General features: G+C 35.7%; 2 protein-coding genes and 1 long non-coding RNA gene across 3 annotated transcripts in view; 2 read left to right on the forward strand and 1 right to left on the reverse strand.

Moving 5' to 3' along the window:
- LOC138126843 (uncharacterized) overlaps window positions 1–12,570 on the reverse strand; it is a 14,140-nt gene continuing 1,570 nt past the window's right edge. Inside the window, exons 2-3 of the long non-coding RNA XR_011157983.1 lie at window positions 257–1,625; window positions 1–208 (exon numbers count right to left, since the gene is read on the reverse strand). This is a non-coding gene — a long non-coding RNA (uncharacterized lncRNA). The remainder of the gene's footprint in view (window positions 209–256; window positions 1,626–12,570) is intronic.
- On the forward strand, window positions 580–3,960 carry LOC138126839 (equilibrative nucleoside transporter 3-like). Its single transcript, XM_069042639.1, has 7 exons — window positions 580–715; window positions 804–1,062; window positions 1,119–1,169; window positions 1,218–1,658; window positions 1,713–1,798; window positions 1,851–2,047; window positions 2,662–3,960. The coding sequence occupies exons 1-7, from the start codon at window positions 590–592 to the stop codon at window positions 2,771–2,773; spliced, it is 1,272 nt and encodes a 423-aa protein (XP_068898740.1). The 5' UTR covers window positions 580–589; the 3' UTR covers window positions 2,774–3,960.
- LOC138126838 (equilibrative nucleoside transporter 3-like) overlaps window positions 12,135–12,570 on the forward strand; it is a 10,714-nt gene continuing 10,278 nt past the window's right edge. The window contains exon 1 of the mRNA XM_069042637.1: window positions 12,135–12,299. The gene's annotated coding sequence lies outside the window, so the exon portion shown is untranslated. The remainder of the gene's footprint in view (window positions 12,300–12,570) is intronic.

Genomic DNA, 12,570 nt, shown 5'->3' on the forward strand with positions numbered 1-12,570 from the left:
TTCGGCACTCGTGGGCCCTTAAAACGCTTGTTTCACTCGTGTTTTAATCTGGCCCACTCATGCCAAAAAAAGCCCAATTTACACACGAACTCGTTAAATAAACTACTATTACTTACTTACTTACAGCTACAAATTCTGAGCAATATCTACCATTTTTTCGAAGGGGTAGAAAAGTAGCAACTTGGAGCAGTAAAATAGTAATTTACATCTAAAAGTTACAAGTTATCCACAGTGAATAATGTTAATTAAAACTAACTCTCTGTCCAATGAAAATATTTCAATGAAACATTTCTGTTATCATTTTGTTGATCTTCTAAGCCAAACAAATTAGAATGATTGACGGTCGCTTAGTTCCCGCAACTAAAACAATTATTTTTAACCAGGGTTGGATCACTACTTCACTATCTTGCCCTAATGACGATGCTCTCATTTAAGTCTTTGAGTGGTGATTCACAACGCAGGTCAAAATCTGATATGACACCTCTAAGACTTGAATAAATAATAATGACTGGCAAACACGAAACAATGGAGTTTAAAATTTATAAAATTGTGTAACAGACGCTGTTGTGTTGTAGAACCAACCGACAAGATGACAGTCGACAACCAAAGCAGTCCCGTAAAGATGGAAGATAAATTTTACATGACATACATTCTATTCTATAGTTTGGGCACTGCGGTACTAATTCCAAGCAACTTCTTTATAACAGCAACTGACGTAAGTAAATGGTTTTAAACGATTTTATTTTAACTGCTTGTAGAAAGTAGCAGTTAGAGCGATTCTTTACAAATGTTGGTGTTTTTAGTACTGGATGTTCAAATTTCGCGATCCAAATAATCATCCAAGTAATGAAACCTTCAGTAGCGGAAGCAGAACAGAATTGCAGGCTCAATTCATCTCTGATTATTCTATAGTGACACATGTAGGCAGCATTGGATTTATGGTAGTTACTATCGCCTTCGCACGCAAATGGAGTCTAGTGAAACGCCTAATTGGAGGTCTTTCTGGCGCTGTTATTATGTTTGCCATAACTTGTATGTTTGTCGGTGTGGACACAGACTCATGTAAGTAAACCACTCTCAAAGAAAAGAGCAGTAATGTTAAAACTATGCATTTTCAGGGCAAATTGGTTTCTTTATTGTTACACTACTAACTGGTTTTGTCCTTACTGGTAAGTTCCGCTTTTCCAAAAGAACTTTTCAAAACCACCACCTTTTAGCATTTTACTCTCAGCTGATGGTGACGATTTTTCAACTGGTATCGAAATTTCCGGCTGGATATTTGGCCGCAGTGCTCAATGGCCAAGCGCTCTGCGGTATTTTCGCAGCTTTGGTGCAAATTTCCTCTTTGAGTATAGGAGCAAGTTCCAAAACCAGCGGTTTGGTGTACTTTTCAATCGGCATGTTCTTTATATTCATAACTCTGTTGGGTTTTCTGGCGACCATGACTCGATCACAATATTTTAAATATCACTTCAAGAAAGAAGAAGTACAAGTGGAAACGCCGAAAATCATCAAAGAGTTGTTCATCTCCATTTTGAAGAAAATCAGATTTTATATTAGCGCTATGGTCATCGTTATGGGTAGTACCATCATGATTCATCCTGGGGTGACGTCGTTGGTTGTTTCTGTGAACAAAGGCAGCGGTCATAAATGGAACGGTATTTTGTGAATTTGTTGCATGAAGAAATTTTTGGTAAGATTTTTTATTCCAGATGTATACTTTGTTCCTGTAGTGACTTTCTTGTTGTATCACGTGGCCGACTACATTGGAAGAGAACTGGCACGTGTAATAGAAAAAGTGAGGCCACAAAATTTAGTGCTAACAGATTTATTCATTTTGAAACTTGTAGCCTTGCAATAGCACCATCATTTTGGTTCTGAGCATTTGCCGAGTAGCATTTGTTCCAATGTTAATGTTCTGCAATGCCCACCCTCGAGCACACTTACAAGTGATATTCGATGAAGACTATGCTTATATAATTTTCATTTTAATATTTGCGTTTTCTAATGGTTATCTGATGAATCTTTGTGTCATACGAATCGTGAAGTAAGTGAATATTCATAATTATGTTATATCCCAAGTGGGTTATACGAAAGACTATTTCCTTCAAAAAATTTAAGCCAATCAAAAAGCTCGAATATTTGAATTTTAGCCAATAGCGATCGAATTACAGCGATAGTACTGCACTAGTGCAATTATCGATAATTTGCACTAGTGCCAAATTTTCGCGTAGTCCTAATTAAAAAATCATTTGGTATTAATTTTATATTTTAAAAAGAATTACGTTTATTTGTACTTACTTATCATGTAAATTTTTCTCAGGAAATAGTCTGCCAAAATATCCTCTCGTTTATGTCAAATTATCGACAATTTGACATGCACTCGGGATATTACTAGTGACTATTGCCCGAAGAAAATTTCACATTAAGATAAGCAGTTATTTAAAACTGAATCATGAACATTACCAAGAAAAGTTTTGGATTATTTATTAATTTTTCATTTTTGAGTATCCCCGGATATTGCACTAGAGCAGAATACTCGCTGATATTCGTCCGTTGCTAGGTTATTTCTTTAATATGCATTAATATGACTGGTTTAAATTTTCTGAGGGCAATAGTCAAGTTTAGTGAAAAAGATAATTGTAAATATTTCTGTTTTAGGACAACAACTGAAGAGGAGAAAAACATTGCTCTAGTTTTCATATTAGGATTTATGCTTATCAGTGTGGGAGCCTGTTCCTTCCTAACTGTCGTTTTTGTTAAAGCATTGTAAATTAATAACATACAGGTGTCCCAGATTTGCGAAAAAGCTCCATAACTTATTTGTTATTAAAGATATCAACTTTTTCTTTCTTTTAGATGATAGCTATGTTTCTACTGGACATTCGGAAAATATTGCGGTATGTACACAGGTGTCCTGATATTATAAAAACACTAAAGTTATGTTTTTTTAAATATAACCTACCCAGTTTGATTTCATTTTTGGATCCTATGCTAAATCATGAATCAAATATATTCAAGCCATTTTTACTTATCCGCCATCGTTTTTGATCTGTGGCGTTTTTTTTACAGGAATTTCGAATTGCAGGAGTGCGTTCGAAAATTCGTAATTAGTTAAATTACAATGATTGACGCTGTTTGATTCCTGAATGTTTGCCGCATCTGTTGAGTGTTTACTCAACAACCTACTCAGTCGCATATGCCTACTGCGATTTTTTAAACATAACAAACTAAAAATGTCAAAAACTCATTTTTTTCAAATGGCACCCCGTATTTATTATTGCACTGATCGAAAGCTTTTTTGACAAGCTTTCCAACGGTATAGGGTTTGTATAGTCGAACGTGAAAATCTAGGGTACTATCCTAAAATCACTAAACTGGGAGCAACTTTTTCGGTAAAGACAAGCTTGTCAAAATTTGAATTTATGTGGAACGACTTGGAAGGTACGAATTTTCGAACGGACCCCTGCGTTTCGAAATTCTGGTAAAAGGAAGCGCCACAGATCAAAAACTATGGCAGACCATAGTGGCAGAGAAGTAAAAACGACCTCTAAAAATTTGCTTAATAATTTAGCATAGAATCCAAAAATGAAATCAAATTGTGTAGGTTCCATTTAAAAAAACATATCTTTAGTGTTTTTATAATATTGGGACAACCTGTATATGTATATACCACAATATTTTCCGAATGTGCAGTAGAGGCGTAGCTATCATTTAGAGAAAAGGAAAAGTTGATATCTTTAATAACAAACAAGTTATGGAGCTAAATCGCAACTCTGAGACACCTGTATGTTTAGTAATTAATTTTGAGAAGTTTAAAATTAAAAATTTATTTATTTAACAAGGAAACACTGTAAAGATATTAATAAACGCACACATATTCTTTTATAAATATGTAATGAAATATGTCAATAAAATATAAAATGTTAACTGTGATAAATAAATGATGCATCAAGGTTATCTATATTTTCGTAAACTCGCATAATTAAAATTAATAATCTAGATTTTTTACCATTCTGTTGACTGAGATTAGTGAGGTTGCTGAACTAATAAAGCTAGATTAATAAATCTAAAATCTGATACACCCAGATTATTTTAACGAGACACCTTTTGGAAATCTTAGGAGCAAAACACAGCATTTGCTTAAGACCTCTTCTTCCCAAATTTGTTTTTATTTATTTTTATATTTCTAACGTGCATTTTGTTTCGTGGTATATCTAATATCTATTTAAAATTTTTGATCATGAAGACACCACCAGAAATAAAGACTTGTATACCGGGTGTTATGGAAGTCCACGTAATAAATTTAACCACCAATAGGACTCGTTAAAATAAACATTTTTTTTATTTATCATTTTTTCCGCAAATTTTTCAAAACAGAGTTAAAATCAAATATCGAGCGATCAAATTAATTATTTGTAATCGAGTCATCCATGGATTTGATCCGTATGTCTTTTACGATTGATATGTCGAGATCTAACATGTGTTTCAAGCTGTGTTTATTGGAGCGTGGAGTTCAAGTAACGACATACGGTTTCCGATTCATGGATAACTCAATTACAAATTAATTTGATCGCTTTTTATAATTTGAACTCTAAAATTCCGCTCATGTGTTTGCACATCCATTGGTAACGAAAGACGAAAAAAAAAATTAAAATACTCGAATGAAAAACAATAAAAACTGTTAGTATTAGAACAGCGATCGTTCTCTTTTTAAAAAAACCGCACAAAAACATTTTCACTCACTCTTTCGTTTCAGTTGGTGATTTGATTATGTGTGTCATATTAGGAGATTTAAAAAAAATACTCGATTAAAAAAGATGAATATGTAAAAAATGTTTATTTTAAGGAGTTCTAGTGGTGATTAAATTTATTACGTGGACTTCCATCACACCTTGTATTATACTGAATTCCAAATATGGTTTCGCGCTAAAAGTGGATTAAAATGTTATTGTTATTCTAAATCATTTAAAAGACCCACCACATACAGGTTTTAGAAAGAAAATAAACTGTATTGATCGAAAATGCTCTTTTTTGGGTTGGTAAATTTCTGTGTTGATTATACTAGTATACTTTGATGAGCGTCATTGTAATTTGTAACATTAATGATTGTAAAAAAAAATAAGAGGGCACGGCATCGTGACCGATTTTAATTATTACGACTATTTCAATGAAACAATTTCTTATTATTGTTAGCTGTGTGAATCGCAGGTATTCAATAAATAGAAGATTTATTTTCTATTTAACCCTCCACCACCCGGCGGCACGGCAATTTTGCCGGAGTACATACACTATTACGGATAATACTATCAAGTAATAGTGCAGTGCTTATCAACATAATTACCGGCGTCTCGCCTACACATTTTGACTTTTTTGTGTTTTTTTCTATTATTATTAGGATATTATTAGGTCAGGTTTGAGTGATTCACAGCGGCCATCTGTCCGTGTGATATACATACATACAGGGTGGACCATCATATAGCATATTTGGGATAAAACCCTTTTTTAATTGTAAAAAAATTGAAATTTAGAAGGCATAGTCTTAAATTTCCGATGTAAATAAAATAAATGTGAAATTTGACTTTGATAGCGTTTTATTATTAAAGTAATAAAGCAATCCGGATTTTTTTCTTACAATCACACCTACAAAATAATGTAGATTTTGATTATACAAAAGTTGGCATTTAAATTAGGATAATAACTGAATAAATCGACATTTAACATCTACGAACAAAGTATGTAGTAGTATTTTTACGGTAGTATTTTAAAATGACGGAAATTGTCAAACGGTGGTGAAGTTCGATTTATAAGGGTCTCCAATAAGTCGTCGGCACCTTACAAATCCAGGACCGTATAATATACGTTATGATTTACAACTGGGGTAATCGACCATTGTCAATCAAGAATTATGACCCAATAATTTTTGGTACCAAATGTGAGTAATTTATTGAGGGCCAATAAATTACTCACATTTGGTACCAAAAATTATTAAATGTCAATTACATAATTTGAAATCAGTTACACCTTTATAATTTTTAATATCTGAAATGAGTTCTCTGTTACTTTTAATCTAGGGAGTCGTTAAAAAAATCAAGTAATTTAAATTTTTTCAGTTTTTAGCGTCCTGGCGCTATTTGGAGCGTCTGTTTGAAAAAATAAAAAATTCATGTTGTAGTAGGTACTTTCAGTGTAGATTATTGACCGCATAATTAAAATTTCTAGAATGATTAGAAATATGGTATATTGAGAATATGCTATACAATGGTCCACCCTGTACATATTTTGGAAAACGGAAAAATTTTTGTTTTCTAGATTAGACGAAAAATTTAAATCTTTCAAACACAAAAAGATTTTGTTGGTGTTTTTTCCTAATTTCATTATTTGATAGCCTTATTCTTTTTTATTATTTCGTACTGAAATTGGAACTTTTTCCAAAAAGTAGTACATACTGACGTACCGCATTGAGTCACCTTGTACTGAATCAGTACAATTGTACTGAAACGGCAGCACTGCAGTGGTCTGTGATACGAGAGTTCAAGTGCAGATGTACGGAAACAAGACAAGAATAAAGGGTGTTTTTTTAAATTTGGCGTCGAAGTTGGCGTTGGAGAGTCGATTGAGAACGCACCACTCGTGTAAAAACGTGAGATTGAAACAGCTGATCCGTGATCTGTGATCTGTTATCCGTATAGTGCATTCACAATCGACTCTTCAACGCCTACTTCGACGCCAAATTAAAAAAACACCCGTTATATTACATCGTGTGCTAGAAAAAGATGGAGAATAGTACCGGAATCGTTGATATGTTTTCCCAAGCAAAGAAATACGTTTATATGGAATGGCTGTATCTTCTTCTTATACAACGTGTCTCAGAAATAAGTATATACATTTTAACTGGTAATAGAACTCGTTAATAGCAACAATATATTTAAATTGATTTTTCTCCTAAACCTTATACCTAGTTATCCAATTAAAATTGTTGAAAGATTTGGCACAAATTTCGTTACCCGCCTATGGGGATTACTTGCTTCGCCGATGCCGATAAGCGAAGAATAAAAAACAAATGCAAGAAAACTTTCACTTGTTTCTTGTGGCTAATTGCTGCGCCCGCTGCTATAACCTATAATGATAAGGTTGAAAGAGAAAAAAGAGAATCATATGGTAGATATTAAATGAAAACAATTTTAATAATAAATATTTTAAACTGACCCTAATGAATCGCTCATACCCAAATATTGACAAAACCTCTCCAGAAATTAGTGTATTAATCCGTAAAAATTCTAATGAAGTAATTAGAGTAATGACTAATCAGTAATCACTACCATTACAAGAAGTGTTCAAAGTGACCGCCGTTATTGTACATACAATCATGAAGGTGCCGACGAAATAATTCTTCCACTCTTTCCAACATTCCTCTGTTATTGCGAATTGTTATGGCAGCATTTTCCATCTGTTTTTTTAAAACTTCAATTGTGTCAATTGGGATCGAATATACCAAGTCCTTCATGTACCCCCACAAGAAGTAGCACGGAAATTCTGTAGACTCGAGGAGCACTCCCGAGGCTTCACCATGCCGCTGCCGTGTCGGTACCGGTGTCGTGCTGTGTCCCTGTCGGTGCCGGTGTCGGTAAATGTGAAAACGCCCATTCACTAAAAGCTTCAGTTTCCTACAAAGCTGTACCGTAAAATAGCGGCCGTAATTTGACGGCCGTCATCGGTGGAGTAAAGTACGGCCGCTTTAACGGTGAACTTTATTGTAAAGTAACGACGAGAACGGTGCAGTAAAATACGGCCGCTGGCGCTGTCCAGTTACAATCTATGAATGCTGTGTACAATTATCGTATATCTCGTGGAAGGCAAAACTAACTAAAAACTACACCTCGACCGCAGAGCGGAAAAACTGTATTCTAAAAACAAAAAACACAATGTTTTGCGTTGATTTTACAAGTATTATTTCACGGTCACTGTCGTTGGGTCAAATAACTAGAAAATGCGAGTAAATACACTGTTCGTTAATTTATGGGGGGGAAAATACTGAAATGAAAATTATATTTCGAAAGAACTATCACTGGTTAAAATTAATGTACTTATTTCAGAGACACGTTGTATATAGAACGCAAACTCCCTATTAAATTTTTGGTTCTTGAAAAATGCGCCATCTATTGGCTTGTGGTGAAATGAACATCAGTGGTGCCAATGACTGACTTGTTACTATGACAACTCATACGAAAGTTAATACCAAATATGTGCGATTTGCACCACTGATGTTCATTCCAACGTGAACAGATATCATGTACAACGGACCTTAATCCCTCAGAGCCCGATTTCAAGTCAGGGTGACAAATAGGTGATGCAGCGCAAATGTGTAGCTATCTTTGTCCTACACATTAATTACTCTAAGAGGCCGATTTCAAGTTGAGTTGCAACTTGTATTGTCATGGTAACGGCACAAAATTGCAAGTTTGAGAAAGATGACGCATATTAGTAATTAATGTGTAGGACAAAGATAGCTACACATTTGCGCTGCACCACCTATTTGTCACCCTGACTTGAAATCGGGCTCCAAGGCATTAAAACTGACATTCTTTTATTGTAATATTGTGAAAATAGATTTTTATTAGACTTAAATATCTGGTACGGCTTGATCAAACCTGTCGCCACTAAGAAACAGTAACTTTTCTGAATGACGGAAATTGTAACTTTTTTGATAAACTTTTTTTGAAGTGAAACGTACATGAATAAAATTACGTTATAGTTTTTATGGTTTCATTTTTTATGTTACTGGGACGCGAATATTTATTTCTGGATGTGCGAGGTGGTCGTAAACCTATGACTTTCTTTACATAACTGATAAAACGTTTTTATACCCATTCTGTTGTTAATGTAAAAATACATAAATATCATAAGTGCAATTAATTGTGAAATACAGCATGTTATTAAAATGCGTTCAGAAAATTTAAACAGTGAACTCATCAATAGTTATTTTTTTGATATGATACTCCAGTCCATATTCAAGAAGTGGCTTTAAATAGTAAAAAGGTAATTTTAATTAATTAATTTTAGTAAATATTTAAATAATAGCTTCTTTCTAGTTGTACGTTATTGTAAATAGAAAAACATTTTTTCGGCCTCCGTCTAGAAACACTGATTTTTCATTCGTCTAAATCGTCTGGAAACTATAAAGCACAAATTTTTAATGAAAGATTTTAGGTTGGCAGCACAAAATGTTAGTGTCATGTGGCATTTTTGTACAATTTGTAGCATGTCAAAATGCCACTATTCTTTTGGCCGGTGTAGGAGGCTCAAGAGATCCTACTATTGCTCGCGGGAATATTAGATCGCTGCTCAAACAGCTGGAGCTAGCAAGATAACGCACGGCACATGATGACGCGACGCGCCCACCCTACCGTAACCTTTTTCGGGACGCTCATTTCGAGATCATTCAGTTTGTTTCGTCAGTCAGTTCATTTTTTTGTTTATCGTTTCAGCATTCATTTTTTTGTTTATCGTTTCGCTTTCAGTTTCACTTTCGGTTTTCATTTTAATTTTTCTTTTGTAGAGACTGTGCCAGCCATTTCGGGGCGGCTGGAACAACACACGTTGGCCCCTAAATTTAGGGCTGAGGTGGCTTTACGCCTCTAGGCTGTCTAGCTGCGGCCTATCTTTTTATCGTTCTCTTTTTTCTTCTTTCTCCTTTCCTTTTCCTTCAATTCCTCTCTTCTTCTTCTCAGCTCGGGTAACCGTACGGCAAAGTCAGTTCCGATTCCCTTTTGTTCCCGTGACTTGCCGGAAAGTTATCTTCTTCTTTTCTTTCCCCCAACCTTCTTCCTTTGTCCTTGTGTGTCCAAACTTTCGAGATCCTGCGGAAAATGGCCGTTACCATCTATCGTGAGATACGCGCGGACTCACCGACACATTACCGCAACAACATCCGTGAATTTCTCGGTCGGTGAAATCCAATGTAAACAAACCGGCGCCATGATCGACCATCTGTCATTTTAGCGCGCACGTGTAGTACCGCCGGAAATGGTCATTAAGATGCGCTGTTCGTGCAATCATCGGGACGCTTTATTGCAGCGGAGAATAAGGTCCAGCTATTTCGTATTGCGCTCTCCTAGATTCGGGGGTAACAAAAAAAACCTATCGCCTGCGGAAATCGAGGGACTCGGTCGGCGACCGCCGAGCGGGCGGCTGTGCCGCAAGTCGCGAAAAGCGAATTACGTGCGTGGCGTTCGGGATCCGCAATCATCCCCGAGAGCGGATTGCCGACGCCATGGTGCTTATCGTCCGGCGCTGCCAGGCTTCGGGGCCGTCGAGGAGCCCGAAGAGTTTACCGTTACCGTTACCGATTATCGATTACCGACATCGAGAGACCCCTCGCCATCTAGAGAGATAGAGGTAATTATCGTTCATTAGCGATTTCGCATCACTAATTTCGTCTATTAGGGGTAGTTCGATCCAGTTATCGTACCGTACCGTGAGGGAGTACCGGAAAGTCCTCCTTCAAAATTTATCGTGGAGCACCCCCTTTCAGCGGAAAGGCGTCGTTCCTCCAGTTCAGTACCGTCATTTCGCTTATGGTCCATTTTGTGAGGACATGTCAGGATCACGCTGTGATGCCGCGCCTGGTGTCGCAAGCGTAGTCGTATCTCGGCGAGTTGAGGCTTTCCAGAGCCTTTTCAGTCAGACTGACGGGAAGATTCGGGTTGGGTGCGGAAGAAAGGTGGTAGGTACTTAGAGGTTGATACTGACCCAGCATTCGCCTTATCTGTGATATACCACGATGTGATGGTGTGGCGAAACCTCTGAAAAAACCCACCTGGTCAGGCGGCAGTGGGGTTAGAACCCGGGGCCTCCCGAATGTAAAGTGGCGCGCCAGGCGGTTGGCCACAGTACTCGGTGTCGTTCCTCGGGGTTGCGATGCTTTTTATAGGGCCTGGTAATCCGTTGCAGGTGGGGTGCGTGGGGTTTTGCTTGAGAGGGGGTGGTGTCCAATGAGCTTTGAGCAATGAATTTTCGAAAAAATTGTAAATAAAAAGGAATTTGTTTTGTTGAGTTCTATCACCGTTTAAATTTTCTTAACGCATTTTTATAACACGCTGTATTTGTTTCATACTGTAGATGTTTTTAACTTTTATGGATTAATAATTAGTCATCCTAAAAGTATTAAGACACATTTTTAAGAAATACTTAGTACTGTACCTACCTATTATTAAATTTGTTGATAAAGGTATTAGATAATATAACATTATAAGTGTAATTCAGAGATGTAATCTTTGTTATTTTGCGATGATAGGTATTTAAAAAATAAAAATTTGAAGCTATGTAGAGTATGTTCTTGTTTTGGCGCTCATTAAAAACTAAATGGGTGTAAAAATAATAATTTAATTAAAAATACTTTACAAAATTAGTTTCAAAAAAAAATTATATCTCACTCAGTTCCAAACTTATTTAATTTTATTTTCCGAAAAACATGTCATTCTGGACCTGGGTTATCTCCCTTCTTTACAAAATAAATAAAGAAACGGTTTTCGTCGTACAAAGTTCATTAATTTAAATAATAATTTTTATCACTTAGACTGTTTCGCGTAAGTATTGGCGTATTTCGTTATCTACCCACTTTAAATAAGATTTAACTGGAATTCACTTTATTCAAGTTGTTCTTTATGCAAGTAAATAATGACTCATACAATTACGACAATGACCGCTGACATTGATTTATTAAATTTATGGAACGAATGAACCATTTATTAAAGCCAACCAACCGAACAACATGAGAATCCTGTAAGAATTCAGGATAAATGCTAAGCGACACATTCTTCATGCATGCATGGCAGCCCTACAGCGTTAATTCCAACAACAAAGTGAAAGCGATTTAGGGTTAACTGTAGATTTAGTCCACATTTTTTCTAGTACTGGATGCACAAGTTTTGAATCAAAGATTCCTTGGAGATATTTTGTTGCAATACCCAATGGTCAATAAATTCACGGTGCATTTGCAGTGTTGTTGCAATTCCTTTCCACAAGTTAGACGCAAATTCCATAACCTTGATAGGATTTGTGATCATACTAGTTTGGTATTCCGTTTATTTATGAGTGTTGTTTTGGTCAAAGCTTTGTTTGTAGATTAGTATCATCTGTGTACCGTCCGCTGAAGGTTCTACGAGCGTTATGGGAAAAGTTTATTTTATTTGAGATTAATTAATATTGGTAATCGACTTCCTAAAGCTATGATAAAATATTTGTTCTAACTATTTATACAGGTTGTCTTTATATTTGTTCGCCTTTGACCACGCTAGGTAAATATTTATTTCTTTTATTGATAACACAGTATTTCATTCATGACTACAAAATTATGATCAAATCGTAAAAGTTTGTAATATTCGTACATGTCTACAAGCGATTTTGTGTAACAGCGTTGATTGACAACCGTAATAGTGCTGGAGAGTTTAATTAAAGGTGGGTTTACATCGGTCCGTTTACACGAAGCATACTGATCGATTCACAGAAACTAAATAAATAGTGAACGTATGAACATCTCATTTTATTTTTTCACGAGAAGTGAAATCA

Source organism: Tenebrio molitor, chromosome 3 (assembly GCF_963966145.1).
Source record: "Tenebrio molitor chromosome 3, icTenMoli1.1, whole genome shotgun sequence".
NCBI classification, from domain to species: domain Eukaryota; kingdom Metazoa; phylum Arthropoda; class Insecta; order Coleoptera; family Tenebrionidae; genus Tenebrio; species Tenebrio molitor.

Bases quoted from the DNA above. Each gene is read 5' to 3' on its own strand.
- LOC138126839 (XM_069042639.1), top strand. From the start codon at position 590: ATGACAGTCGACAACCAAAGCAGTCCCGTAAAGATGGAAGATAAATTT. The intron at 1,659-1,712 runs GTATTTTGTGAA...TTTTTATTCCAG, and splicing joins CAGCGGTCATAAATGGAACG to ATGTATACTTTGTTCCTGTA. The intron at 1,799-1,850 runs GTGAGGCCACAA...TGAAACTTGTAG, and splicing joins TGGCACGTGTAATAGAAAAA to CCTTGCAATAGCACCATCAT.